General features: G+C 36.8%; 1 protein-coding gene across 2 annotated transcripts in view; it reads right to left on the bottom strand.

The window, feature by feature from the left end:
* OLFM3 (olfactomedin 3) overlaps positions 1-26,978 on the bottom strand; it is a 200,792-nt gene that overhangs the window by 16,673 nt on the left and 157,141 nt on the right. For both annotated transcript variants that reach the window (XM_007977796.3, XM_007977795.3), the window contains exons 2-4: positions 19,171-19,317; positions 12,938-13,093; positions 5,318-5,537 (exon numbers count right to left, since the gene is read on the bottom strand). In XM_007977796.3, coding sequence (XP_007975987.1) covers positions 5,318-5,537; positions 12,938-13,093; positions 19,171-19,317 — 523 coding nt within the window. The remainder of the gene's footprint in view (positions 1-5,317; positions 5,538-12,937; positions 13,094-19,170; positions 19,318-26,978) is intronic.

Raw genomic sequence — 26,978 nt, 5'->3', positions numbered from 1 at the left:
TTCTATTCATTAAATTAAAGTTATAGATGTATCTAGGGGAGTCCTTTATTGTTTTGTACCCCACAAAAGACATTATGTGTGAGGAAAGAAATCTCAGTCTTTGAACTCAGAAGGACTTCCATGTACAGTGATTGCCTCTAACACGAATCTTTGACAAGTTAATTTAAACTTTCTGAGTATCTGTTTTAGTGAAGTTGTTGATACTAATGCCTAAACCAGAGTCTTGCATAGATTGGAAATAGCACATGTGAAGCAGCTGGCCTAGTGCTTGTCAAGCAGTAGGCACTCAATATTGCTGTAGTTATTGACTTATGTGTCAGATGTCCCCACTAAAATGTAACCTTGACAGGAAGAAGATGGTCTCCTTCCCATCTTTGTATCCACAAATACCTAGCAAAGTGCCAGCACATGTTAGAGAGTCAATAAATAATTGTTAAATTAAAGTATTAGCCTATAGATAATTTGGTTCTCGTTTAAAAACTAATTTGGCAGAAATAGTAAAAACAGTAACTCAAGTCTCTACTTGTGACCTTAAGTTTCTAATGTTCCTTCTGTTAAAGATGAAGTCTCAAAGTTGTGTAATAGAATCTAGTGCTTCCCTAGATGGCACCAAACCATTGCCCTAAAACAGCACTAACACGACAGAGTCTGGGCAGAGCACTGGAAAGCTGGAAAGTCTTATTAGAATCTACATTAAATATCTATTTGGTGTTCTTAGGGGTGTGTACAAACTTTAACCATGTTTTTTCAGTAGAATTCTCACATACATACAATTACATTCTGCATATCTAGGAATGTGACATAATTCAGTTAAGAACAGGGGACTTCATTCTATTCCGTCTTTCATTGGAGTACATTAAGGACTTAGAAAAGGACGTTACTGTACCTCATTCAGGCCATTGCTATTGACAGATTTTCCTAATTTCCCCAAACCTTTAATTCTGTAGTAGAAATAAGCAAAATGGTGCCCATAGTGCCCCAGTGGTCTTGATGAGTTGTGATTCCTTTGGGGCCTTATTTACCATTTGGGGGTAACTTAGATTTTGTAGGCAATGAGACTAGCTTATTTTTAGCATCTTAAAATTCATGTGATGTACGCTGTGACATTTATTTAAAAGCAAATCCACTGAAAAGGTGAGGGAAAACACATTCATCATTGTTGCAATTTTATTGTTTCTCTCTAATCCATTTCTACCCTGTAGTAATTGGCCATGTGGGTTAAGAAACATTTGTGTAGAGTGAAGATGCCATTGATGAATAAGCCTTCTTGCTCTTGTTACTATATTGCTGATTCTATAATTAGCAATGTCCCACTCTAGATCTGAGCAGCATAGCAACTGAATTATAGGCGCTTTTGGAACAACTGAGCCCCTGATATGCTTTTTTTCTCTACCCTTTCTGTTAATGGTCCTGATGTTAACATCAGGTTTCTTCCCCAAGTGTATGCATTCTGATATATGGATAACTGGGCGTTTATTTATGAGATAATATTAGCCTTGGAGTTCAAGGGTTCTCAGAGATGAACTGATCCAAACTGTACCAATTGCCAGGAAATGTAAACACTAAATTGAGTGTTAATCAAAGGATAACCTACTGCTATACTTAAAGTTACATGTTTCATTTCTTCTGCAATTGTGTATATACATACATATATTTATGCATCATATATAAAAATATATATAATATATACTACCGCACATCTTCTTTCAAATAGAGTGGCTCTTTTAAAAATAAAAAATATGAAGTTTCAATTATTTATTTTTTCAGCAACCACGTGGCTTTATGTTTCACTGTATAAATGACTGTATGGCTCTGCCTGGATGTTTTCTACATTGTAATTAAGGGTTGTGGTCCAGTCGATAAAATATTCTCTTTGCTCAGGAGATGCTCAAAGTGGTTAATTGACCTAAACAAGGTGGGATAGTAAAAACTATCCAGTTCTTGAGATAAAAAGCATGAAAAAGTTACATTCACTGTGGCAATGGCCTCTCTACTAAGTGAATAAAAAGCTGAGGATGGATAATAATCTACAAAAGCATTTATGGAATGTGGGAACTATTTTGAGTATTTTATAGAATCATCTCCACTAATTTGTGTAGCAACCATCTCATTAAATAAGAAAGTTGAATACCGATGTTATTGCTATTTGATATTTGTATTATATTAGTTGCCAAGTTTTGTTTTAGGTTAGCTAAAATAAAAATAAATATTGATTAATTAAAGCAGTTTATTTGACAATCAAATTATTTCTAACATTGTGGTCCACTGGAGAAAATTAATTAAAAAGATTCGTGATGTTACACATATTAAGGATCAAGTCCTAAGCATAAGGATGCTATAGAAATATTATGCAAAGTTAAACAGGAAGAATAAAAAGGATGAATGTGTGCCTATTTAGATTAATCCCCTTTGTCCAAAATATCTTTTTCAGTATTGGAAGGGGCTATATGTGGGGGGGTTATATGTGGGTTAGAAAAAACAAACAAATGGGGTTAAAAAAGAGCTGAGGAGAATATAGAACTACCCAGCTGCAGTACAGATTATTTCCGTCTAGGTAAACCAGACAGAATACCTGTAGAAGGAAAGCTCATTTCTAAAACTGAGCAAATCCCAGAAGTTGTTTTCTGTGTTGTTCATTCAAAAACATAACTGACATACTTTTAAGTTTCAGGAAGTTTACTAACTAGAATCATTCTATTGCCTATCCTTACTTCAGTAGAGTGCATTTGTACTCAGCAGATTCTGGGCCACTACATGCAATGCCTATGTGCTTGGGTTTATTGTGACATGCTAGGAATAAAAGAGTGAATTGATTCTCAGGGTCTGGAATTGTTTCTCTATAACAAATGGACCTCCTCCTCAAAAGAAAGTCAAAACCACACACAGACAAATCTTACAGATTGTCACTTGCAGAAAATCTTTAACCAGATATTTTATGAGCTAATACAAAATGCATCTGGGTATTTCTTTGTAAACCTCATATTATTGAGGACACTGGGTAATTCTTCATTTGAGATTTACTTCTTATCTTATTTTGTGGAGACAACATCTGGCAAGCCCTGTCACTAATATGGACATTAAACTAAAGATATTTCTTAATATAAAAAGAATCAAATATAACAGCAAAATTTCCTTATGTAAGTAATGTTTACCTATTGTATATTAACCATAAACTCCACAACTTGAATTACAAAAGCAGAGCATGTAAAAGAATTATTTAAGTGTTATGTTAAATAAATAACTTTTCCCTTGCTTAGTCTTATAATGTCCTGCCATTTTGGCTCAAATAGGATGTGGCTAAAAAGATGTGTTTCTTGTTATGAGTAAAACAGATAATTCTCTGTTACTTGAGATAGGTAATACTCTGTTGAAAAGTGTATAAATTATTCCTATGACTCCTTATAGAGTAAATTCATTCACCAGATATTTATTGAGTGACTTTTCTTTGCCAGGTAGTTTTCTAGGCATTGGAAGATACAAAATGTAGAGTGAACATGATAGACATTGTTCTTGTCCTCGGAAAAAAAGTCTAGCAAGACACATTGTACTACACATGCAATGATAATGAAATGAGAGAAATCCAATCATTAGTGAAATATCAGGGTTTGGAAGTGCCTGGCAAGGACACCAGCCTAGTCCGGGAGGGCAATGAATGATTCTAGCAAGACACAACATTTAAACTGAGACCTGACGAATGAATAGTTCATCACATGTGGCAGGTGAAAGTGTGTTGATGGAGGCTGGGTACATAGGGGAAGGAGTGTTTCAGGAGCAGAAACAACCAGCATCTTATAACAGCTCCATGGTAAGACAGTGTAAAGCACACATGACTGGGACTTAGTGTGTGACGAGAGAAGTGGCAAAAACTAAGCCTGGAGATGCAGAAGGGGCCACACGTGAAGGGTCACGTAAGCCATGGACTGTATCCTATGACATAAGGTATCCATAGGAGATTTTAAGCAGAGCAAAATAATTTCAGGTTTATACTTCAGAAAATCCCTTGGGCAATAATGTGTACAATGAGTTAGAGAGGAATGAAAACTGGAATCACAGAATCTATTATACAAAGTTGACTGTTAGGAGACCAACCGTAAATGAAAAAATGCAGACTGTGTTTGACGAGGAATAAAGAGCTGAGGATTCTTGAACGTGTGTTTAGGCCTTCAGGTTTACCTTATTTCCTCCTGATTCATTTTGTTGGATTCTTTTAGAAATCCTGTTATGATGACAGAGGAGCCTCCAATGTAGCAATTTCCCACACTATTTTGAGACTGTGATAACCAAATGCAACATTTTGCATTTTGGATCTCTTTTTATCACTTGAAGCATATTTGTAAAATAATCTTTACAATGTTCTTGTAAGCCACTCAGATTTTATTTTAAATGTTTACATTTATTCACTGAAGTTTTCTTTACTAGAAATTAATCGTTTTTTTGTGTGTTCTTTACTTCTTTTCCCAATTTTCCTGATCCACAAAAGGATGTATTTATCTTGAGAGAACACTTTCTATGGGTATTGACTTGCCCTCCCTGTCATGTCACATCATGTCAACAACTAAAATACTGATCCTAAATAAACTTATAACTCTTCCTTATTCGATTCATGACCACTTGTTTATTTTACATTCAAGTTGCAGACTAGTCCCATGTTGACTTCAACTGAATAATTAGCTCATGGATATCATGAAAGAATTTGTAACTCAGACCAGATTGGACCACACATTTTAGGAGGCAAGAACTAGAGTCCATGACCCATGCATGTCACATGCTTGATTCTTTACATAGTGGTGAGTTCCTATTGAAGTAGTTGCCACCTTATCATTTCTTGAGTAGATCAGAGCAGTTGATGGCAATTCTGTAAATTGGAGGAATTGTTTCCATTTTCTTTAATAATTGCTGTTTGACATTTGGTCCCAGGATAACTTACCTTTCCCTAGTCTCTAAATTTCTCCACTAACCAAAAAAAAAAAAAAAAAAAAAAAAAGCCTTTTTCCTCTAGCCAAGCAATGACTGACATCACATATTGGAAAATAAAATGTATATCCACTAGTGTAGTCCATAGAATTGACTGTATTTGCCAGACTACTTATTTGAAGCCGCCAAATGGTAACACAGTGCTCTAAAAATCAAGAAATCATTAGTCTAGCACAGAGTACCCAGACATGCTTAAGTCATTAGGGGACACTTCACACTTTGAAAATGGGCTCTGGTTTCTTTATAATTAGATATTTTATGACTCTTTATAAAACGTAAGAACACAATTTTCTTTGAAACTATATAAAAATGTAACTTAGACAAATGAAATTGCCATACTCACTTAGCTTTTTCATGCAGTCACGAAGTCTGGTTTCCAAGCTCAGTACTCTTTGATGTAGTTCCTCGTAGTCATAGGCACCAATTTCCTCCTGAATTCCAGTGAGGACAGCAGACAGATTCCGTATTTCCTCCTTGAACTGGGTGATTAACTTAGCATCTGTTTTGTACTGTTCCAGCACAGGGATCAAAGGCAGGAGCTCATCCATTTTCTCTTTCAACTCCTGTGAAAAGCAGTCTATTGTTCCTGAGAGTCATTTAAAACAGATCATGCTACTCTGTTCCTTTTATTATGATACTTAAAGGAAGTTATTAAAACAGCTTCAACATTTCTTATTGATTTTTGGTTGAAATTAGGTATTTTGTGAAAATTTAAGTGGTCATGTGATGATTAGTAGTAAGTCCATTTATTTCAGCTTTTCCATACAAGAATCTTTCTTTAATGCTTACTTTTCTACAGCAAATGTCTCCTTATTAAAATTAGAAAAACTTCCTATGGTAGAAACTATGGGTTATATACCATCTCGTTTTCTGGTAACATTTTATATAGTGAATGATGTATTATCTAATTAAGAAATATAAGTAGAATTCATCTTCTAATTATGAATTAGGTTTGAATAAAGTGACTGAAAATAGATCAAATACCCTATGATTGTCCAGTTGAGTCTAATCCTCCACCTACTAAATATCCATGTCATGGGGCACATACAGAAAATTTTGGACTCTGGATCAGCTTTTCTCTGACACTTAGAATTTTTCCATCATGGCCATCTACCAACTTTGTTTTTCCTTTGTACTCAGGTATTCCTTGAACTTTTAAATATCAATTTTAGCACAACTTCATTATGAGGTAAGTTTAGAACGTATAATAAATCACGAGAAGCTTCCCAAGGCTCAAAGAAATGTATGTTACTGTTTACTAATTTGAATTATTACCTATACTTCGACTCCATTTATTTTACCATAGATAATTTAGAGGTCGTTATGTATGGCAGAATTGCTTGCCCATGTAGTGAATTAACTCTTTAAGAAACCAAAGTGTGTAATTTATGTAACAGATGAGCCAATTACACAGAGTTGTTTGAAGCTGAAGCATTGACTTTCATCAAACACACGCACACAAATACACACACACACACACACACACACGAAGTGTATGTTGTCAAGCAGTATCCCTTACCCCTAGCCATAACAGGACTGAAGCATGCCTACAATTTCACCTTGAGTTTCTAGACATGTCACCTTTACTTTTTTCTCTTTAACTTCATAGTAGTGGATAGGTGTGTGTGTGTGTGTGTGTGTGTATATATATGCATATATATATTTACTTATTTATTTCAGGAGTTTGATTCAATTATTAATTTATTAGAAATAATATCATTTATGGAAAGAGTTGTCCCTCTTATGATTATTTGAGAATAATACATAGGTGCTGTCAGAAATCATACTGTACACTAATGTAAGGAGCTGAAAATTGCATTTTTAGATTACATTCAGGAGATGTTATTACTATAAATGCATTAAAATAGCAGGAGCTCTCATTGCTGCCCTGATTTATGGGCTTGAGTTTCTTGTGGGGAAATTTCCACTTGCTCTGTAAGTTCAGAATCTTTGAATTTGTTCACATGTACATATTGAGTGGGAGGCTATGGAGAGACTTAATAATGAGAAAGATTCATAAATATCACAGTCAAAGGCAGAATTGCAGAGCTTTGCTCATTTTGTCAGCTCATTTGGAAACAGACTTATTAGAGTATCTTGCAGCATCCCTAAAGGAAGACACAATTGTTTCATTAGGATTTTAATGAGAATATTTCTGTTAGTATCATTTTCCGCACATTATAACAACTGTTACAATCAAAGGTTTTACACTATACTATGGCCATATTTAAAAGAGAGCAATTCAATGTGAAAATGCTGGTAGCTTTTCTTCTCCCTCAATTCAAAACTAGGTATTTAGATTTGTTAATCTTTTCAACAATTCCTAAGTTGATGATTGGCAATCAATTATGAAACTCTGGAAACTTATATGAGAGCATTAGAAAGTCCACCCAAAGCTCATATCAAATACTTAAAAGATTACAGTAGAATAGCATAGATCTGTGTTTGTTAATCTCTTCTAAAATTTCACTTTCTACTATATTGCTTTTATATCCAAGTTCTTAGCTAGAGTAAGCCAACATCAATCTCTTCATCTAAGAATGACAATCTCAAGTATAGTAGTTGGTATAAGCTTTCTGTCTGAAAGAGTGTAGAAGACAAAACCTACTTAACATTCTTGATAAGATGGAAATTGTGTATCAGAGGGAATTTTTTTTTTTTTCTTTTGAGACGGAGTCTCGCTCTGTCGCCCAGGCTGGAGTGCAGTGGTGCGATCTCGATTCACTGCAAGCTCCACCTCCGGAGTTCACACCATTCTCCTGCCTCAGCCTCTTGAGTAGCTGGGACTACAAGCGTCTGCCACCACACCTGGATAATTTTTTTTGTATTTTTAGTAGAGATGGGGTAGGAAGATTTTTTAAAAAGTATTCTTCAATATTGAATTTACTTTGGAATGTTCCATTTCCTCTTTTCAAGTATAGTACTAGCACCTAGAACAAAATTCAACTCATGGTAGGTCTCAACAAATAAATAAGTTCCACAAATATACGTTGAGCACCTAATTATTATTATTTGTAATTCGGAGACCTAAAGTCTACTTGGAGAAGCAATGCAGCATTAGTATTAGGAGGTATAAGTCTGGAGTTGGATTTTGTGTGTTGAATCTTGGTTCTCATGCATATTAGATATATGTCTCTGGACAAATTACTCAACCTCTTTGATATGGTTTGGCTCTGTGTCCCCACCTAAAGCTTATCCCAAGTTGTAATGCCCACATGTCGGGAGGGACCAGGTGAAAGGTGATTGTATCATGGGGGCGATTTCCCCCATGCTGTTCTCATACTGAGTGAGTTCTCATGAGAGCTGATGGTTTTAAAATGTGGTACTTCTGCATTCATGCTCCTCTCTCTCAATCTCTCTCTCTCTCTCCTGCTGCCTTGTGAAGAAGGTGCCTGCTTCCCCTTCCACCATGAGTATAAGTTTCCTGAGGCCTCCCCAGCCATGCAGAACTGTAAGTCAATTAATCCTCTTTCTTTCACACGTTACCCGGTCTCAGTGCAGATCTTTATAGCAGTGTTGAGAATAGACCAATACACTCTTTGTGCATCAGTTTCCTTATTTTTAAAATGGAAATGAAAATAGTGCCTGAGTTACAAGATCGTTGCGAGGATTATACAGTTAATATACTGAAAGTGCTTAGAACTGTACTTTGAATATGTATAATATTCTGAAAATCATTATTGTTATTATCATTACTGTTATTTGGATTTTGACATATAACTTCAGCATATACTTGGAATATATGAACTAGGAAAATCCAAGTCATTGTCACAGGTGCTGCTGCCTGAAAATTGTTTTCTTATCAGTAGCCTGCTGATTTGCTGCTAGGCAATTTACAGGACTAGGCACATTATTTCTTTGGGGTTTATCTCAGTTTTGTATCCTTTTTGTTTCTTAGTTTCCTGTCTTCTGTCAAAAGTTCCCAAACATGCACATGCTTCATCATGCATTTCCCAGCCCTGTCAACCCTTACACTCTCAAACTGTCTTTTGGCTTTGCAGAATTCTCACTGCATTGTCCCTCTGTGCTAAACAGTCTGAGCTCCTCTCCTCCTGACTAGTTCCTTCTGGGATGCTCTTCCCACACCTAAGGTGCCAGCTTACTATTTTCTACTTTGCCGACGACCCCAGCATTGGGTTCACATTGTTATTTTACCATCTACACTCTAACCCTGAGCACTGAAAATTGACATAGTAAATCTTTTGGTTTTCTTGACTTCCTGTATAATTGAGTGGGGGGGTGGGTGGGTAGGGTCACCAGTATGAAACTGCTTTCTCATAACTCTTCTCCTGGTCTTTTTAAAGCAAAATTAATTGCTCCTCCCTTTGCACTCATAAGTAATGTTTATGCCTCCATTCACCATCAATTCACCTGCCTGTTAGTTGTCTTTCATAGAAGAGAGATTATGTATTATACATCCAGCAGAGGGGCCAGCCGCACCTTGTGTGTGGTATGTATGCGCTCAATAGATACTGGCTAAAATTAATTATTTTGCTCTTCAACCTCACATTCTTCTCTGTTTACCATTTATCCATAAGTTTCCTATTTATCCAGTTCACTCATACTCTCATTTTCAATAATCTTTAAATTTAAGTATATTCTAAATCTTGCTCTAGTTTTTCCTAATTTCTTAACCTGCTGGCTTTGCTTACTTCTCTCTTCAATTTAGACCTCATGATTAATCACTTCAGTTCCCTCTCTTTTCAATACCCTTAACTTTCTTGCCCTCTTTTTCTTCTGTTGCCACCTTCTGGGTAAAAGTTTAAAATGAGTTCAGGGTGTAACTCTCTTCCATACCTCTTTTTTTTATTATTATTATACTTTAATTTCTAGGGTACATGTGCATAACGTGCAGGTTTGTTACATATGTATACTTGTGCCATGTTGGTGTGCTGCACCATCAACTCGCCAGCACCCATTAACTCGTCATTTACATCAGGTATAACTCCCAATGCAATCCCTCCCCCCTCCCCCCTCCCCATGATGGGCCCCGGTGTGTGATGTTCCCCTTCCCAAGTCCAAGTGCTCTCATTGTTCAGTTCCCACCTATGAATGAGAACATGCGGTGTTTGGTTTTCTGTTCTTGTGATAGTTTGCTGAGAATGATGGTTTCCAGCTGCATCCATGTCCCTACAAAGGACACAAACTCATCCTTTTTTATGGCTGCATAGTATTCCATGGTGTATATGTGCCACATTTTCTTAATCCAGTCTCCCACTGATGGACATCTGGGTTGATTCCAAGTCTTTGCTATTGTGAATAGTGCCGCAATAAACACACGTGTGCATGTGTCTTTATAGCAGCATGATTTATAATCCTTTGGGTATATACCCAGTAATGGGATGGCTGGGTCATGTGGTACATCTAGTTCTAGATCCTTGAGGAATCGCCATACTGTTTTCCATAATGGTTGAACTAGTTTACCATCCCACCAACAGTGTAAAAGTGTTCCTATTTCTCCACATCCTCTCCAGCACCTGTTGTTTCCTGACTTTTTAATGATTGCCATTCTAACTGGTGTGAGATGGTATCTCATTGTGGTTTTGATTTGCATTTCTCTGATGGCCAGCAATGATGAGCATTTTTTCATGTGTCTGTTGGCTGTATGAATGTCTTCTTTTGAGAAATGTCTGTTCATATCCTTTGCCCACTTTTTGATGGGGTTGTTTGTTTTTTTGTTGTAAATTTGTTTGAGTTCTTTGTAGGTTCTGGATATTAGCCCTTTGTCAGATGAGTAGATTGCAAAAATTTTCTCCCATTCTGTAGGTTGCCTGTTCACTCTGATGGTAGTTTCTTTTGCTGTGCAGAGCTCTTTAGTTTAATGAGATCCCATTTGTCAATTTTGGCTTTTGCTGCCATTGCTTTTGGTGTTTTAGACATGAAGTCTTTGCCCATAACTTTGTCCTGAATGGTACTACCTAGGTTTTCTTCTAGGGTTTTTATGGTATTAGGTCTAACATTTAAGTCTCTAATCCATCTTGAATTAATTTTCGTATAAGGAGTAAGGAAAGGATCCAGTTTCAGCTTTCTACTTACGGCTAGCCAATTTTCCCAGCACCATTTATTAAATAGGGAATCCTTTCCCCATTTCTTGTTTCTCTCAGGTTTGTCAAAGATCAGATGGCTGTAGATGTGTGGTATTATTTCTGAGGACTCTGTTCTGTTCCATTGGTCTATATCTCTGTTTTGGTACCAGTACCATGCTGTTTTGGTTACTGTAGCCTTGTAGTATAGTTTGAAGTCAGGTAGCGTGAGGCCTCCTGCTTTGTTCTTTTGACTTAGGATTGTCTTGGCAATGCAGGGTCTTTTTTGGTTCCATATGAACTTTAAAGCAGTTTTTTCCAATTCTGTGAAGAAACTCATTGGTAGCTTGATGGGGATGGCATTGAATCTATAAATAACCTTGGGCAGTATGGCCATTTTTATGATATTGATTCTTCCTATCCATGAGCATGGTATGTTCTTCCATTTGTTCGTGTCCTCTTTTATTTCACTGAGCAGTGGTTTGTAGTTCTCCTTGAAGAGGTCCTTTACATCCCTTGTAAGTTGGATTCCTAGGTATTTTATTCTCTTTGAAGCAATTGTGAATGGAAGTTCATTCCTGATTTGGCTCTCTGTTTGTCTGTTACTGGTGTATAAGAATGCTTGTGATTTTTGCACATTAATTTTGTATCCTGAGACTTTGCTGAAGTTGCTTATCAGCTTAAGGAGATTTTGGGCTGAGACAATGGGGTTTTCTAAATATACAATCATGTCATCTGCAAACAGGGACAATTTGACTTCTTCTTTTCCTATCTGAATACCCTTTATTTCTTTCTCTTGCCTGATTGCCCTAGCCAGATCTTCCAACACTATGTTGAATAGGAGTGGTGAGAGAGGGCATCCCTGTCTTGTGCCCGTGTTCAAAGGGAATTTTTCGAGTTTTTGCCCATTCAGTATGATATTGGCTGTGGGTTTGTCATAAATAGCTCTTATTATTTTTAGGTACATTCCATCAATACCGAATTTATTGAGCATTTTTAGCATGAAGGACTGTTGAATTTTGTCAAAAGCCTTTTCTGCATCTATTGAGATAATCATGTGGTTCTTGTCTTTGGTTCTGTTTATTACTCAGTCTCTTGAATACCACCGAAGAAAATTACAAAACCATGAAACTTTCTGCCACATTCAAATGTGTTATGCAGAGACTCAGTTACATGTTCCTCACTAGCTCCCCACCAGACACCATTATGTGTAGGAAGCAATCTTTTCCTTTCCAAGGACTTGAATTCAGATCCACTCCCTTAACATCAGCCATGAATCTCACTTCCTAATTCATAAGAAATCTAGAGGCTATTAAGTGGGCAACCACAGTGTTTTATGAACTATGGGCTGTGCCTTGGTAAGGCAAATGGTTTACTTTTAATGGGAGCTCAAATTGCATTAGCAGGCCAAGAGTTTTTTTCTTAAAATTCATAACTCTTTCATATATAGTTAACAAAAGTCCACATAGCATGATTTCTTTCTCCATTTTCAGTATTTGTAAATAATTGCCAATAAAACACTTAAAATCTAGAAAAATATTTGTATAAATTTATGAAACAACTCTCTCCATATGCTCATATTAATGGCATAGTTATCTCTTTAAATAATTTATACCATCTACATCTTTCTTCATATTAGCAGGGCATAAAACCATTAGAGAAACATTTATAATTTAATTATTAATTTTCCTTGGGGAAATTTTCCTTGTTTCAGAAACTCCACCAAACTCTATAATGATGAAGCTTTTTTTATAGCAAGGCTTCTATGTCTTCCTACCAGCTAATGGTCAGTTTCAGTGGAGAGATGACTGAAATCCCTATGAGTCTTTTACCTTGCACATATGGGCCAATGCATAGTCATTTCTAGCTGAGTGCCCCACTGCTGTCCATCCCACTCCGTGTCTGATTTGGATTGACAAGATTGCAGAAGTCAAACCTACCTGAAAATGCTTGGTCATAAGTGTCTTTCGATCATCTTCAATCTGCCGAAACTTTGCCTTCAACCCTTTCATTTGGGTTTCCATTTTTAAAACATATTGGAAATCTCTCTGAGTTCTCAAGTTTAAGACTTCAATAGACTGGGACATGTTCTGAACCTGTTAAACAAGAATATTGTCTGTACATTATTATCTGTTTGCAGGTTTGTGCAATCACTAAAAAAAAATAGCAAAAATGTCGTTAACATAAAAACTAGAAGTGCCAAATTCATAACTGCATTCCCATATGACACATTTTCAGAAGAACAATTCTTCATGATAAACATTTAAACAATTCAGCAAAAGAAAATTATACCTAGACAGGAAATTTAAAAATGGGCATTCTATCATTAGAATTGACTGAATATAAATGAGTTTAATACATTAGAAAAATAAGCTTTAAAAATAGGATTTTCATTTTAAGGCTTTGTAAGCTAATAACACCCCAACCTGTTAAATGTCAAAATAAGTTGTTTCTCTAAATACTAATTCTAACTTCTTAAATATCTAGGATGTTTAGCAATTGTGAATGGTAGTGAAGAGTTGAAGAGGCCTAGAATGCATTCATTCTAGCTCAATAAGTTCTTAATGGATCTGAAGTACTCCCAGGGGTGAGACTGAATTGACCAAGACAAGTAGCAGTACTAGAAGACTCCCTAAATTGGACAGCATGGTGTTTGAGGAACCCAGAAAATGGTAACTGCAGCAAGTGCTTGGTAGACAGGTCTTAAACACATTTTAAGCCAATGGCACCATCCCAGGTTCGCTGAACCCTGGGCTGTTTAGAAGTAAAAGAAGAGGCAACCTATAAAGCATGCGGAAATGAGAGGAAAAAATGACTGGTCTAATTTTTGTAGCAACAAAAGTCTGAAAACAAAGAGAAAGCATCTAATAATGGGGGATTTGTTAAATAGAGAAATGGAATATGAATGATCCATTATAAAGAATAAGATAGATCTCTCTACTGTTAGTACTCAAAGCAACAATTTTGATATCACCTAGGAGTTTGTCAGAAATGCAAAATCTCAGAAACGCTCATCCGGAACTACTGAATCAAAATCTACATTTTGTCAAGATTCCCAAGTGATTCTTATGTCTGTTAAAGTTTGAGAAGCACTGCTCAACATGGAATGATTTCAATGAGAAAAGCAAATGTACAGATCTTTACATAATTTCATCTTTTTTGTTGCTGTAGTTGTTGTTGCTGCTGTTGTTTGTGAGATGGAGTCTCACTCTGTTACCCAGCCTGGAGTGCAGTGGTGTGATCTCAGCTCACAGCAACCTCCACCTCCCGTGTTCAAGCAATTCTCCTGTCTCAGCCTCCTAAGTAGATGGGATTACAGCTGCATGCCACCACGCCTGGCTAATTTTTGTATTTTTAGTAGAGTCGGAGTTTTACCATGTTGGTCAGGCTGGTCTCGAACTCCCGACCTCAGGTGATCCACCAATCTTGACCTCCCAATATGCTGGGATTACAGGTGTGAGTCACTGTGCTTGACCAATCTGTTTATTCTAAATCAAATACACATACTTGCACACGCACATAATCAGTAAAAAGCTATTTTCATTGAAAAAATGTGAATTACAAAGGGATGACTTGTTCAGACGCAAATTTTTGTCATCAGATAAAGTGACAATGCTTAATGGATCAACCAGATGTAAAGGTGCCGTAGTTGATACATTCCTTAGAACTATAATATTGGCAAAAGGTAATGAATACTGCCTTGGCCTGCCTCAGTTCTTTGCCTTTTTTTCACCCTTTTCTATTCCCTTTTCTATTCCCTCTGCTGTCTTGATCCATTACCTTGCCCTATTTGAATCCTGTCCTTTTAGGACATAATACAGTCTGGCTTATCTTAAAACTAATTGTGTTATGTGGGTGTGGGGTAGGGGCAAGGAAGTGGCTTTTCCTCTGTGAGCTCCATGAGGTTAGAAGCTGTGTCTTACTCATATCTCCCATTTCCAAAACCTTACACAGAACCAGGCACAGAATAAGTGTTCAATAAATATTTATTGAGTGAAATCATCTGGGTTTGTAATAGTAATAATAAGTAATTAGAATTTTAAGGAGAGTCTTCCTCCTCCTGTCTCTGGTTAAGCAACAGCATTATAGGACTATAAGTATTTCTTAATTTACTGAAAGTTTAATATTCAGAAAGCTTTATTTTTATTTTAAAAAATATTTAGTCTAGCACAAAATTACTAAGACAACATTGAAAGCATGGTGACAACATTGTGGATAAATGCAATGCTTTCAACATAATTTTCTAACTTCATTTGTGGTTAAACATGAATAAGGAAAATCCATTTGCATTAAAAAAACTGTCTACTTATTTACATATGCCATTTGTCTAGCATTAGCATAGCTGATATACTGGAAATGATTCTATGTACCTGGGCCAAGTCCTGCAATTAGAAAATGATGGGAAAGATAAGGTATTCTGGATAAAGTTAAAATAGACTGTCTTTATTTCTGTCTTTGACTCACCCTATAAAGTTAATTTTCAACTTCATTTGTGTTACAGGAAAATGCACTGAGATAATTTTTGCTAAGACTTGATTGTGACCTATATTGCAGAATCATGTGTAATTAGAGGAGCTACATTAGGGGTAATGGCTAGAGCTAGAGCTGTCTAATTGGGCAGGATTTGGCTTCAGGTTGTCTTAAGCATCTCTGGCTGGCTGTACCTAAGATTGTTTAGTTTCCCACTGGCTATGGAGGCCCACAGAGCATCAGTTTCCTGATGATACAGGAGACTGGATACCCATGACGACATATATAGGGAAGGAGAACTGTCTGCTATGTACCCTCTTTTTGTCGGCTTGTCTCTGCGGTTGTTCTGTGATTCAGCTTTCCAGAGGTGTTTCTGTGATTAGGATCTCTCAGCATAGATTGGCAAGTTCATTGTCACCCTTCCCGGATAATTTTTTTGGAATTTTTATTTATTCTGGTTCTTTGTATAAATAAAATATCTGGGGATTTTCTGAATTTAAACACAAATTAACTTGGATTTTCAGTCTCACTCATGATTAGTGCAGCTACCTGAAAAAAAATTCTATTAATTAAATATGTTTGGACAGCCTTGAGCTTAACACTTATAAACAGATGTCTTGACTGTAGGACTTAACAAAACCTTTAGTAGTAAACTGTGTATTAGAAATCTTCAAGAGTGAAGTATCATATACAAGGTTTCTTAAATTTATGTTGTTGGTGAGGATGATGGCAGTGTCCTATTCAAAAAATCACACTTTAGGAAATAATGACTTAGATAATAGAAGACATCTTTAACTTACAGGGAAGCTACATAGTTAACAAACAAATAATTTTTTTAGGTGAACAATTTTAGTTTTGGCATACTAAGACCTGAAATACTGTGAAACCAATTATATATATTTTTGTAATATTCAATAGTATAAATACTTGTTAAAAATGGTAAACAGAGTGTCACTTAAATAAGTGTGGCTATACCAATGGCATTTTGTATGATACTGGCATAGCATTGAGAAAATGCAAACAGACCTGTTACAGCCCACAACCTACTGATTGAGTGACACTGTAAAGTTTTCAACCTAAAAACCACCAGTTTTCTTTCATATAAACTTAGAAAGATAGCTACCCCTTCTGCAAGGACTGGATGAAGTGGATACAAAACATAATACAAAAATATACCAATAATGGAAACTATTGTTGTGAATATTGTTTTTATTAGCAATATTCCCTTCTATATGACTAAATCATTCTTTTTGGTTAAAAGTGAAGGAGGTTCTTAAAGGTCGTGCTCTTGTTTGCCCTTTGGTGCCTTGGATATATGTGAAACTATAGAGAGATAAGCAAGGGACTGGCTCAGTCTGAAATACTGTGATATCCCAGACATCTTTTCTTTGGATCAGTGCAGCAAGCCAGTGCTACTTAACCTCCTTCAGGCCACTGTAAAAGAGCGCACACAATTTACAATTCCTCTGTTGCCCTAAAACTGCCATATGGTAAATGTAACACATCTACCTTGTGGTGACTTCAAATTTGTTAATAAATTTTGTTGTTTTTTTGTCATTTATGTGTTAATAACTTTTGAAAAGCATGATGTTCTAGAATTTCTTGAAAACATTCAGACAAATTACCTGTTGGATGGAGTGGTCATATTAATTTCTACGATTATTTTCAACCAACCAGTATAATGCTTTCACACATTTTTGCTTTATTCATCTTTCACTAATTCCCAGTTTTATCATAGCTCTGAAATACATTTCACTTTGAACCTGTAAAGGGAATTATCCACCTTCTAACAGTTATACTTTACTTGAATTTTTTCAACTGATTTTTGAAGAAATGTTTGAGTCTATGTGTGGGTGTATCTAATGGTGTACTGGAAAATAGCAACACGGAGATAAAGTATGGTGTCTAAGAAAATCTCTCACCTTAGTTTATGTAGAAAAAAAGGTATTTCTGGGTAGAAAAGAAGATTGGTGAAGAATGTTGATTATCTGAAGGGAAATACAATTTAACAGAACAGCAAAATTGGATGTAAAAGATTAGATCTTTTTACTAATGTAAATAATTTCCCTGGTAAACAAACAAAATCAAATATATATTTGAATTTTTATATAAATAAAAAATCAACATTGGAAAATAAACCCAAGAATAATCATTTCTCGCTCTGTCATCCAGGCTGGAGTGCAGTGGTGAGTTCTTGGCTCATTGCAACCTCCGCCTCCCAGGTTCGAGAGATTCTCTTGCCTCAATCTCCCGAGTAGCTGGTATTACAGGTGCACACCACAACGCCCAGTTAATTTTTGTATTTTTAGTAGAGACGGTGTTTTGCCATGCTGGCCAGGCTGTGTTGCCAACTCCTGGCCTCAGGTGATCCACCTGCCTCGGCCTCCCAAAGTGTTGGGATTACAGGCGTGAGCCAGCACACCCGGCCTTGTCATGGTTTCTAATAGTTAGATGCATGTTAGCTGGAGTCATTAATCTGAATGAAAATGACATATGCTCTTGTTGGAAGACAGATATTGAGGGAGCCGAAAGGATGGGATCTTACCATAAAAGGAGTCTTAAGAAGAAAGAGCCAATAGGTGATGATAGCTTCAAGCAGAGGGGAAGGAGAAACAGACTACGCTGTGCATAAGCACATGAAAAAAATCTTAAAATCTTAGAGCATCAATATACTTGCAAATAATATACAAAGAGGAAACTTATTTTCACTATATAGCAGTGGAAGAAAGTCACCATGGCAGCCTGAAATTGTGTAAACAAGGAGTGTCTCTATTAAAAATAAAACGATGATTTCATTTTTCTAGCTTCTCTTCGTTTTTTGTTAAAAAGTTTCTATTCAATGCCATAAATGTGTGTGTGATCATAAAAATGACATCACACAGAGTGAATTGTTAAGCATGATGTCCTCTAAAACACATACTAATTTATCTTATGTGTTTGTCATTAATTCCTAATTTGTCATTTAGAATCCAAACACGTCATATTTCCATAATCTGGCCACCCCAGCTGTCTTACTACATTTAGAGCCCAGCACAGTGAAAGTCTGAGTGAGAATATTTGACAGAACCATTCATTGGTTTTCCTCCCTCCCAACTAAACATAAATAACCTTTCATGAGCTCACATTTATGTGTAAAAGAGAAAAAAATCAAAGACATTCTGCATTTGATTGTTATGAATCCATATTAAGTAAATTATAGAGAGAATGTTGAATGAAATTGAAGAGCTTAATGTTAAACGGAATGACTTAGAGAATGATGATAAACACTTGGAATTATTCATTATCTGTCCAGATAGCTTGCATATCACATGCAATTATTTTAACTTTCTTGTAAGGTTTTCATGAGATTCAAAAGTTTGAGATCCAAGAGTGTAGTGTGATGCTAAAAGTCGAACTGAATTTTTGGCTTCAGAATAAGATGCTTTTTTTATTTCTTAATGAGATATCAACTAGAGATTAAGATATATGGTAGGGAGCCAGTCTTAAGGTGGCAAAGTTAGAAAAAGTCAAAAGTCATAGAAATAGGACAAGAACAATAGCAGGAAGCTTGAGGTAACCCTTTCGAGGACCTGAAAAAAGCTTATTTGAGAAAGGAGACAAAAATTGAAAGAATCCTCTTCACTATTATCGGCTCTGCCATATTTCCTTTGCAAAGAATGGTCGATTTTACTAAAAACATGCATAGGGGACACAGGACACCTACCTTTTCCAGTAGTTGGCGAAGTTGCCTGCTTTTGGCATCCCGGGAACACAGGTTTTGTTCCGGAGCAACAACTGTGCAAATGCACCGCCCATCAGGATCTTGAGCTGAGCTGTACACCTGCCACCCTTCTTTAGGACTAATCTGAGTCTGAGGAAACCAATGGGAAACATAAAACATAGACTCCCGTTACAGGATAAAGAGAGTGTTGGTTTGTAGCATTTCAAGTAAAACATGTTTTTGATAATTTAAGTTTGTGTTTTTATTCTTTAAAGTTATCAGAGAGATATTAAACAATTTACATAGGCAGCACAGCTTCATTCAGTATACCCTCCTTATCAATGTCCAAAACAAGATCCTTTCTCGTCTTTAGGTGCCATATTAGTAACTGATTTTGATCTCATACTATACCCCAATGCTTTTTCCATATTGTGATACTTTAATGCAACTTTAGAAGTATCTAGTAACTACTTTATCACATATGACTAGTCTTTCTACATAAGATCTTCTTAACAGTAAATGGCAATTACTAATATATTATTTTCTAATTATAATTCATGTATGACATTCTGAAACAAAGTCCAATTTCAAAGAGGTTTCCTATATATTTAAGGCTTAATTATTAATAAAGTGGAAAAGAGATCCTTGATGACATAGGGTAAAAACAATTAGACCAGCACTATTTTGCAAGAAATGCAGACTTTTAGAGGACTTAGAGTTTTTGGCAGAGTCTGCCAAATTGATTTTCCCTTCTGTGCACTTATCACTCTACCTTCTTAGAACTCAAGTGTGAAGGGTGGTATTCCAGTTCTACTGCAGTTTTTCTACGATTTATGCTTCTAGATTTATCTTTTGTACCATCCAACAGAAACCTTTAACCAAATCAGTCTGTGTGTGTCATGCAAGCATGCCAGTTGATTCACGTCTTTGTATGTCACTTATTTCATTTTTCCTGCTTGGAATGACTCCTTTATAAACCATCAATTTATTCAGCCCTTGTGATTTCTACCTGTTGTGAAGAAATTGTCTGTACTATTCATTAGGTATTTAATGTATATTGTCTAGAATTGTCATTTGCCTTTCACATATCTCATTTCAACAATTAGCTTATATCCAGCTATATATATATATATATTTTTTTTTAGACAAAGCCTCACTCTGTCGCCCAGGCTGGAGTGCAGGGGTGAGATCATAGCCCACTGCAGCCTCCTGGGCTTAAGCAATCCTCCCACCTCAGCCGATCTCTCAGCTCACTGCAACCTCTGCTTCTCATGTTCAAGTGATTCACCTGCCTCAGCCTCTTGAGTAGCTGGGATTACAGGCATGTGTCACCATGTCTGGCTAATTTTTGTATTTTTGGTAGAGGTGGGGATTCACCATGTTGGCCAGCCTGGTCTTGAATTCCTAGGCTCACCTCGGCCTCCCAAAGTGCTGGGATTACAGGAGTGAACCACTACACCCAGCCTAGCTATTAGAAATGTAAATATTTCCTATTTGCCCCATCAAGTAGACTCTGTCAAGCACAAAGAGGAGTATTATTATTTTTTATCAAATCATTTTTTAGCAAGAACATCAATAGACTTCCAAATAATGTACATCAAACAAATTTATTTTCATAAATAAATTTCAGTGGAAGAAAGTTACCACATGTAGACTTGAAATTCTGTAAACTAGAAGTGTCTGTATTAATAAACTTGATGGTTTTATTTTTCTAGCTTTTCCTGATTTTTCATTAAAAAGTTCGTTTCATTATACAGAGAGAAGCTATTTTAGTAGAGATGTATTTTGCCATGTTGGCCAGGCTGGTCTCAGACTCCTGACCTCAGGTGATCTACCTGCCTTGGCCTCCCAAAGTGCTGGGATTACAGGTGTGAACCACCATGCGGGGCCAGGAGCAAATTCTTAAAGTAACTAAAGCATGAGCCAGGTTGACTTCTTTCTCCACAGATTTGCCATAGTGTGTGGAGTCTTCTGTCTATAGAGTTCGCAGCAGAACAGACACAATCTCCTGTATACTTTGTCCCAGGTTCCACCTCATAACATACCATAAACCACCACAAAGGTCTTTTTCTTTTGAAAGCTACAATGATGACTACTTCTAGGTGCTGATAGGCCTTCCAACAACGATCATGAACAAATATTGGGAAAGTTAAAAATTATAAACTCAAAAAACTCATGATGATACCACAGTCATTGTCCTTGATCTATTACGTAAAGCAAATGGTCCCAGACATATCTTTTGAATGTCTTATTTTCTAACTCCTTTTAAAAAAATTTGTTCATAGAAGTGTCCAATACTGCCTTTTAGTTTTGGGAGTCAGACTAATTAACATTCTCCACATCCCTTCTTTCTAGCTCTTATGCCTGAATATCCAGTTAGGATAGAAAGATGTACTAAGAATTACACATTATTCAAATTAAATAAGATCTTAGAGATTACTGGGTTAGTTTTTTGATATTATTTTTTTAAATGCAGACTACCCACAGAATGGAGATAGAAACAGCTTAGCAGAGTAATTTTAATGATATAATTAAAAGTTCAAGTTGAGTAACAGTATACGATTGATGTATCTGGACATAAGCCCTGCAGTTTTAGCTGGGCTTCTCCTAACATTGGACACGAGTCTAAAATATGTCAGAAAATTAAGGCTTGTCACTAGGATAAATTAAGCTATTGGACAAAGGATGAGGGGCCACCCAATTATCATATTAAAATATTTTAACAGCAGTCCAAACACTGATTATTAAACCTGGCAGCATTATTACTGATGTGCACTTGCCAAGTGTTTGGCTAACTAGTGTGGAGCTCATCATGACAGAACTCCATGTCAGTTGCTCTCTGGAATCAGGGAAGTAGGAAGGGTGAAGAGGGTTTAATGTTCATTTTGCATTTCCCCTGAAGTGTCAGTTCAATAAAACTAAAGACTCCAGACTTGTTTGTATGTCCAATTGTCTTATTGTAAGAATCAGTGAAAAGAGCCATGACCTTCTCTACTACAGAATTACTTTGAATGATCTAAACTATAAAAAGTCACCTTTTTGACAAGAAAAAGGTAACTCAAAAGAGGAAAAAACCTAATAGAAAAGATGAGTGCTTGACAGTCCTGTGGGTTTTTTAGAGACCTCTGTGTTGGGGTCAGTGATAAATAGAAGAAGCTTTATGAGTGTTTCTAGTGTTCTCTTTTAGAGAACCCATGCTGGCGTTGAAAAGAGAATCAAAATAAAACCAACTAAGATCTTGGTTGGAAGGACGTGTTTAGATGTTTTTTGGATACCCATAAAAAAAGACTTGCTCTAATTTTAACTTACAAGAGCAATTATTCAGGTGTCAATAAAACATACAATAGTAAGAGCAATCATTAATGGAGTTCTATTCATTACCTGGCAGTTCATATGTGCTATTGCTTTTGAATATTATAAAACCCCCATGGATTAGGTGGTGGTATTCTGCCCATTATACAGATGAGGAAACAGAGACACAAAGGAGCTTCTTCAAAGTCACGCAGGGAGTATCAGCGAGTAGGGAGGTTTGTGTAAATCTGCGTTTTAAGCAGACCTGGGCTTTGTACTCAGATAGTCTTATTTCAGAGACTGAAATTTTTTTTTTTTTTTTGGGGGGGACAGGGTCTCGCTCTGTTGTCCAAGCTGAAGTGCAGTGGGGTGATCTCAGCTCACTGCAACCACTGTCACCTGAGTTCAAGTGATTCTCCCACCACAGTCTCCTGAGTAGTTGAGACTATAGGCACACACCATCACACCCAGTTAATTTTTGTATCCTTTTGGTGATGGGGTTTTACCATGTTGCTCAGGCTAACCTCGCACTCCTGTGCTCAAGCTATCTATCTACCTCAGCCTCCCAATAGAGACTGAAATTTAACCACCACACTACACTATCAATTATTTTAATCCCCTTTCATACATAATGATTATAACCTTGGTAGCATTTTCTGAACTGCTGTGAAGCTCAGTGCTTAGACCTGGAGGGTACATACAGTTTATTGGTACCCAAAGCATTAATAATTACAGTGATTACTGATGTAGTTCTCTTTGAACCTTTCGTGTTAATTGGAAGAATTAAATGAAGTATTGAGCAGTTTTTAATATTGTAAAACTCATAAAATATTTAAGAATGCTCTAAATAGGAGAATTAAAATTATAATTTTAACAATTGTATTTCAAATCTGGATTATTTGCTTATAACTTAGTTACAAAGCTGTGCTTTATAAATATAAAGCTACTGTATGACAGTTCTAAAGCTTCAGGGGCTTTGTAATAAGAAAGAAGGATCTTGAGACTTGACAGGTAAAAGTAAAAAAATAATCAAACTACCTTGCATTTCAATAGATTTTTTGCTCATAAAATATCTTCTATTGTTTCAGCCTCACTTATCCTTAGAAATAGACAGTATTTAAATTTACTTATGAGGAAACTGAAAACTAAGACTCAAAGAATTTAAACATGTTTTTCCAAGTCATCCATTTAGTTAATCCCATATATAGGACTTATACCAGCTTTCCCCAGTTTCTAGCTCAGAGCTTTTTATGCTCATCCTCTTTGGATAAATGTAGATAGATCATCTATGTTCATTCACCAGTAACCATAAACACTGCTATAGAGAAGACAGGCCCCACTGTAGTTGATGAGAAGAGGTGTACCCAGGCAGGTAGAGGGCATTATCCAAACAGTATGGAAACAAGTAGCCATTGGTAACCCAGAGGAACAGATAGCAGTAAAGGCTCTGCAATATATAGTCAGATATTCCTGTGGAAGGCATGGCAATCATTTATCAGGGTCTAGATGGAGGGACATGTAAAGTAAGAGAATTCTGATCCTTTGAACAGAAGAAAATCAAGTGATTGAATATTGCTACATTTTTTGTATTATGCTGATTTTCTGGGTATTTCATAAAAAGGACAAAAAGGGACATAGCTACTGAAAGTGGTGTACAGATGGAGGAAATAAAGCCTAAATAAGTCTGTTTATTAAAGCTTATTTGATTTAGAGTGGAGATACCTGAGTGATGAAAAATCTCTGATAAATTTTCTGTCTGAAGATAGGCTTGGTCCCAGAGAGTGACATGTGGTTTAGCATGCTAATGACTTCAGTTGTGGAGACAAGAGAAACGTGAGGACAGGAATTAGAGAGATGTCGACAGACAACACCAAAAGCAGCTGTGTTCTGGAGGATGTGTTAATAAAGATGTCACTGCATAGTTGTTTTCTTGCTATTACTTGGAAGAATACTTAGGACTGAATAAGAAATTCATATTCTTCACTGAAGGAAACCTCCAGGCTTTAAGAAAAAACAACTATAAAAGCAAAATAATAATAATAATAATAATGAACAAAAACCAAAGACATTATCAAATTTAGATTAGGGTGCAGCGGCTCAGGCCTGTAATCACAACTCTTTGGGAGGCTGGGGTGGGTGGATGGCTTGAGCCCAGGAGTTTGAGACCAGCCTGGGCAACATAATGAGACTCCCCATCTCTAGGAAAAATACAAAAATTAGCTGGGCGTGGTAGCCTATAGTCCCAGCTACTCAGTGGGGTGGGGTAGGGGGTCGCTGAAGGGGGAGGATGGCTTGAGCCTGAGAAGTCGAGGCTACAGTGTTCCGAGATAGTGCCATGGCACTACAGCCTAGGTGACAGAGTGAGACCCTCTTTCAAAATAATAATAATAACAACAATAAATTTAGGTTGGTCACCTCTGCTCATGCCCCTTGGAAATCACAACGACTTACAGTTAGGAAGTTCCTTAGAAGTCATATTTAGTCCCATGTCTTTCCACACAATGGAACATCTCCAAATTCTCCTTATGTTTCCATTCGACCTCTGAGTGAAAGGGATTTCACTGCTTTACAGGCAGCCCCCTCCACTGAAGAAAAGCAGAGGGGCATGAGCCGAACTTCTCTCTCTGCAGTTTTCCTTCCTTGGCCCTACTTTTGCTTCAGAATAAATCTACTAGAATAAATAAATCTACTAGAATAAATAAATCTACAGAATAAATAAAGCTAGAATAAATCTACTCTCTTATTCACGTGATGATTGCTCTACAAGAAAGCAATGATCATATTCTCTGTCACCATCAAGAATTGCCATTCTGTTCTCTCACCTGGCTCCCCTCCTTAATTCGTTCAGTTGCCCTATCACAAAATGAGCATTACCTAAGAGTTTAGGGAAGAAAAACAGAATTTTGGGGGAAAAAAACAGTCATAGACAAATCAGTTAAATCAAATATCTTCATCCAGGACTAAAACACATTGGTTAATTGAGGTTAAGAAAATTAGAAGATATTGACGACAGTTTATTTCAGGGTATTCTACTCATTTTACAGAACTCTAAATTGACTAACTCATCCAAGTAGTTATTCATGAGGAGAAGCCAGCTAGACCTTTGAAAATGTACCAAAACAAATGGCATGCCCACAGGTTCCTTCGAGGCCTCTTCTCACCACAGCAGTTGGGCTGACTATTTGAGAACAGCGGGTGTCTGCTGAATGTCCTCAACTTTTTTAATTGCTCTTTCCCAGGGTCTTCCTGGTGTGAAGCCCACAGCGTGAGGGATTTCTCAGAAGTTCAGCCTCAAGGGGAAGTTACTCTGCATTCAAGAGACGCGCCAGAGGGAGCCTGAGCCTTCTGAGAGCTGAGGCTTCCTCTGCTCAGAAACCAATGCCTCCAAAGGCTGATGGGCCCAGTGGATAGATTGGAAGGGGGAATAAAACAGAAAGAAAACAGGGCCAATAAAAAGGACAGAGGAATGTTTCAAGATTCTGAGTAAAACAAGAGGGAGCTTATTCCCCTAATAAGGAGTTGTATTTAACTATTTACTAATAAAAACATCCTGGAAATTTAAAAACCCCTTTCAACTTTTGAGATAATCAAATGTGCCCTGTTTCAGAGGCACCTGCCATAAATAGATTTAATTGCCATTTAATGATTTAAATCCTATTTTTCCTGATTTTCTTTTTCCAGGTCATTTGAAACTATCATTTTAAAAAACGACTATGATCATATTTGTATAAATCTCCTTTTCTTAAACCATTGTATTTATGTTAATCTGTTTCTTTAACCTCTGCATATTCCATGAACATTCAGATTTCAAGACCTATGTGTGTGTGTGCGTGTGCGTGTGGTATATTGCAGGCTCATCCCATTCATACTGTTTAAAGTGAGAACACGGAATGAGAAAATTGATGAGAGGAGCTGGTTTACTACTTTATAGCAATACCTAGTGAGCCAGGGAGCTGTCAACCCTTCCATCTAAGGGAAGAGTTTTGCTGGCCCTCCATGTGGAAGCAGCAGTAAGGGTCCCTTGGAATTATTTGAGAGGCAGCAGGAAGAATCCCCTAAGCAAAAGAACCACTTTCACTGCTTTGCCACATGCCTAAAATGCCAACAAAGGAGGGTTTTTTCTCTTCTTTATAAATGCAAAAACTTTGGGAATGGTTATGACATGATTGAGAGTGTAGCTTTTCTCCAACTCTGTGAGGCAAGGGAGATGAGAAAATGTACTTTAAAGGATGAAGGTGTTGGTGTGTAGGAGGGAAAGAAGAAGAATCTGGGGACATGGAAACAATCCGAGAAGGGTAGTGAGAACCTAGTGGGGCACCCAGGACCAAGAGGGCCAATGACTGGCAAAGGCATGTAACTTGGCCCTACACTTGGCTCTGGCATTAACCAAATGGGGGAAATCTGACTGGTGGCTTACATATTTCCAGTTAGTCTCCCCATTTGTAGAATAAGGAGACTGAATTAGATCAGTCATATTTCCAGCTAAACTCTTGGGAGCCCTAAGATTTCTAAGGAGATAT

Source organism: Chlorocebus sabaeus, chromosome 20 (assembly GCF_047675955.1).
Source record: "Chlorocebus sabaeus isolate Y175 chromosome 20, mChlSab1.0.hap1, whole genome shotgun sequence".
In the NCBI taxonomy this organism is placed as follows: domain Eukaryota; kingdom Metazoa; phylum Chordata; class Mammalia; order Primates; family Cercopithecidae; genus Chlorocebus; species Chlorocebus sabaeus.
Note: the sequence above shows the minus strand (reverse complement) of the source record. Positions and strands in the feature narration are given on the sequence as shown.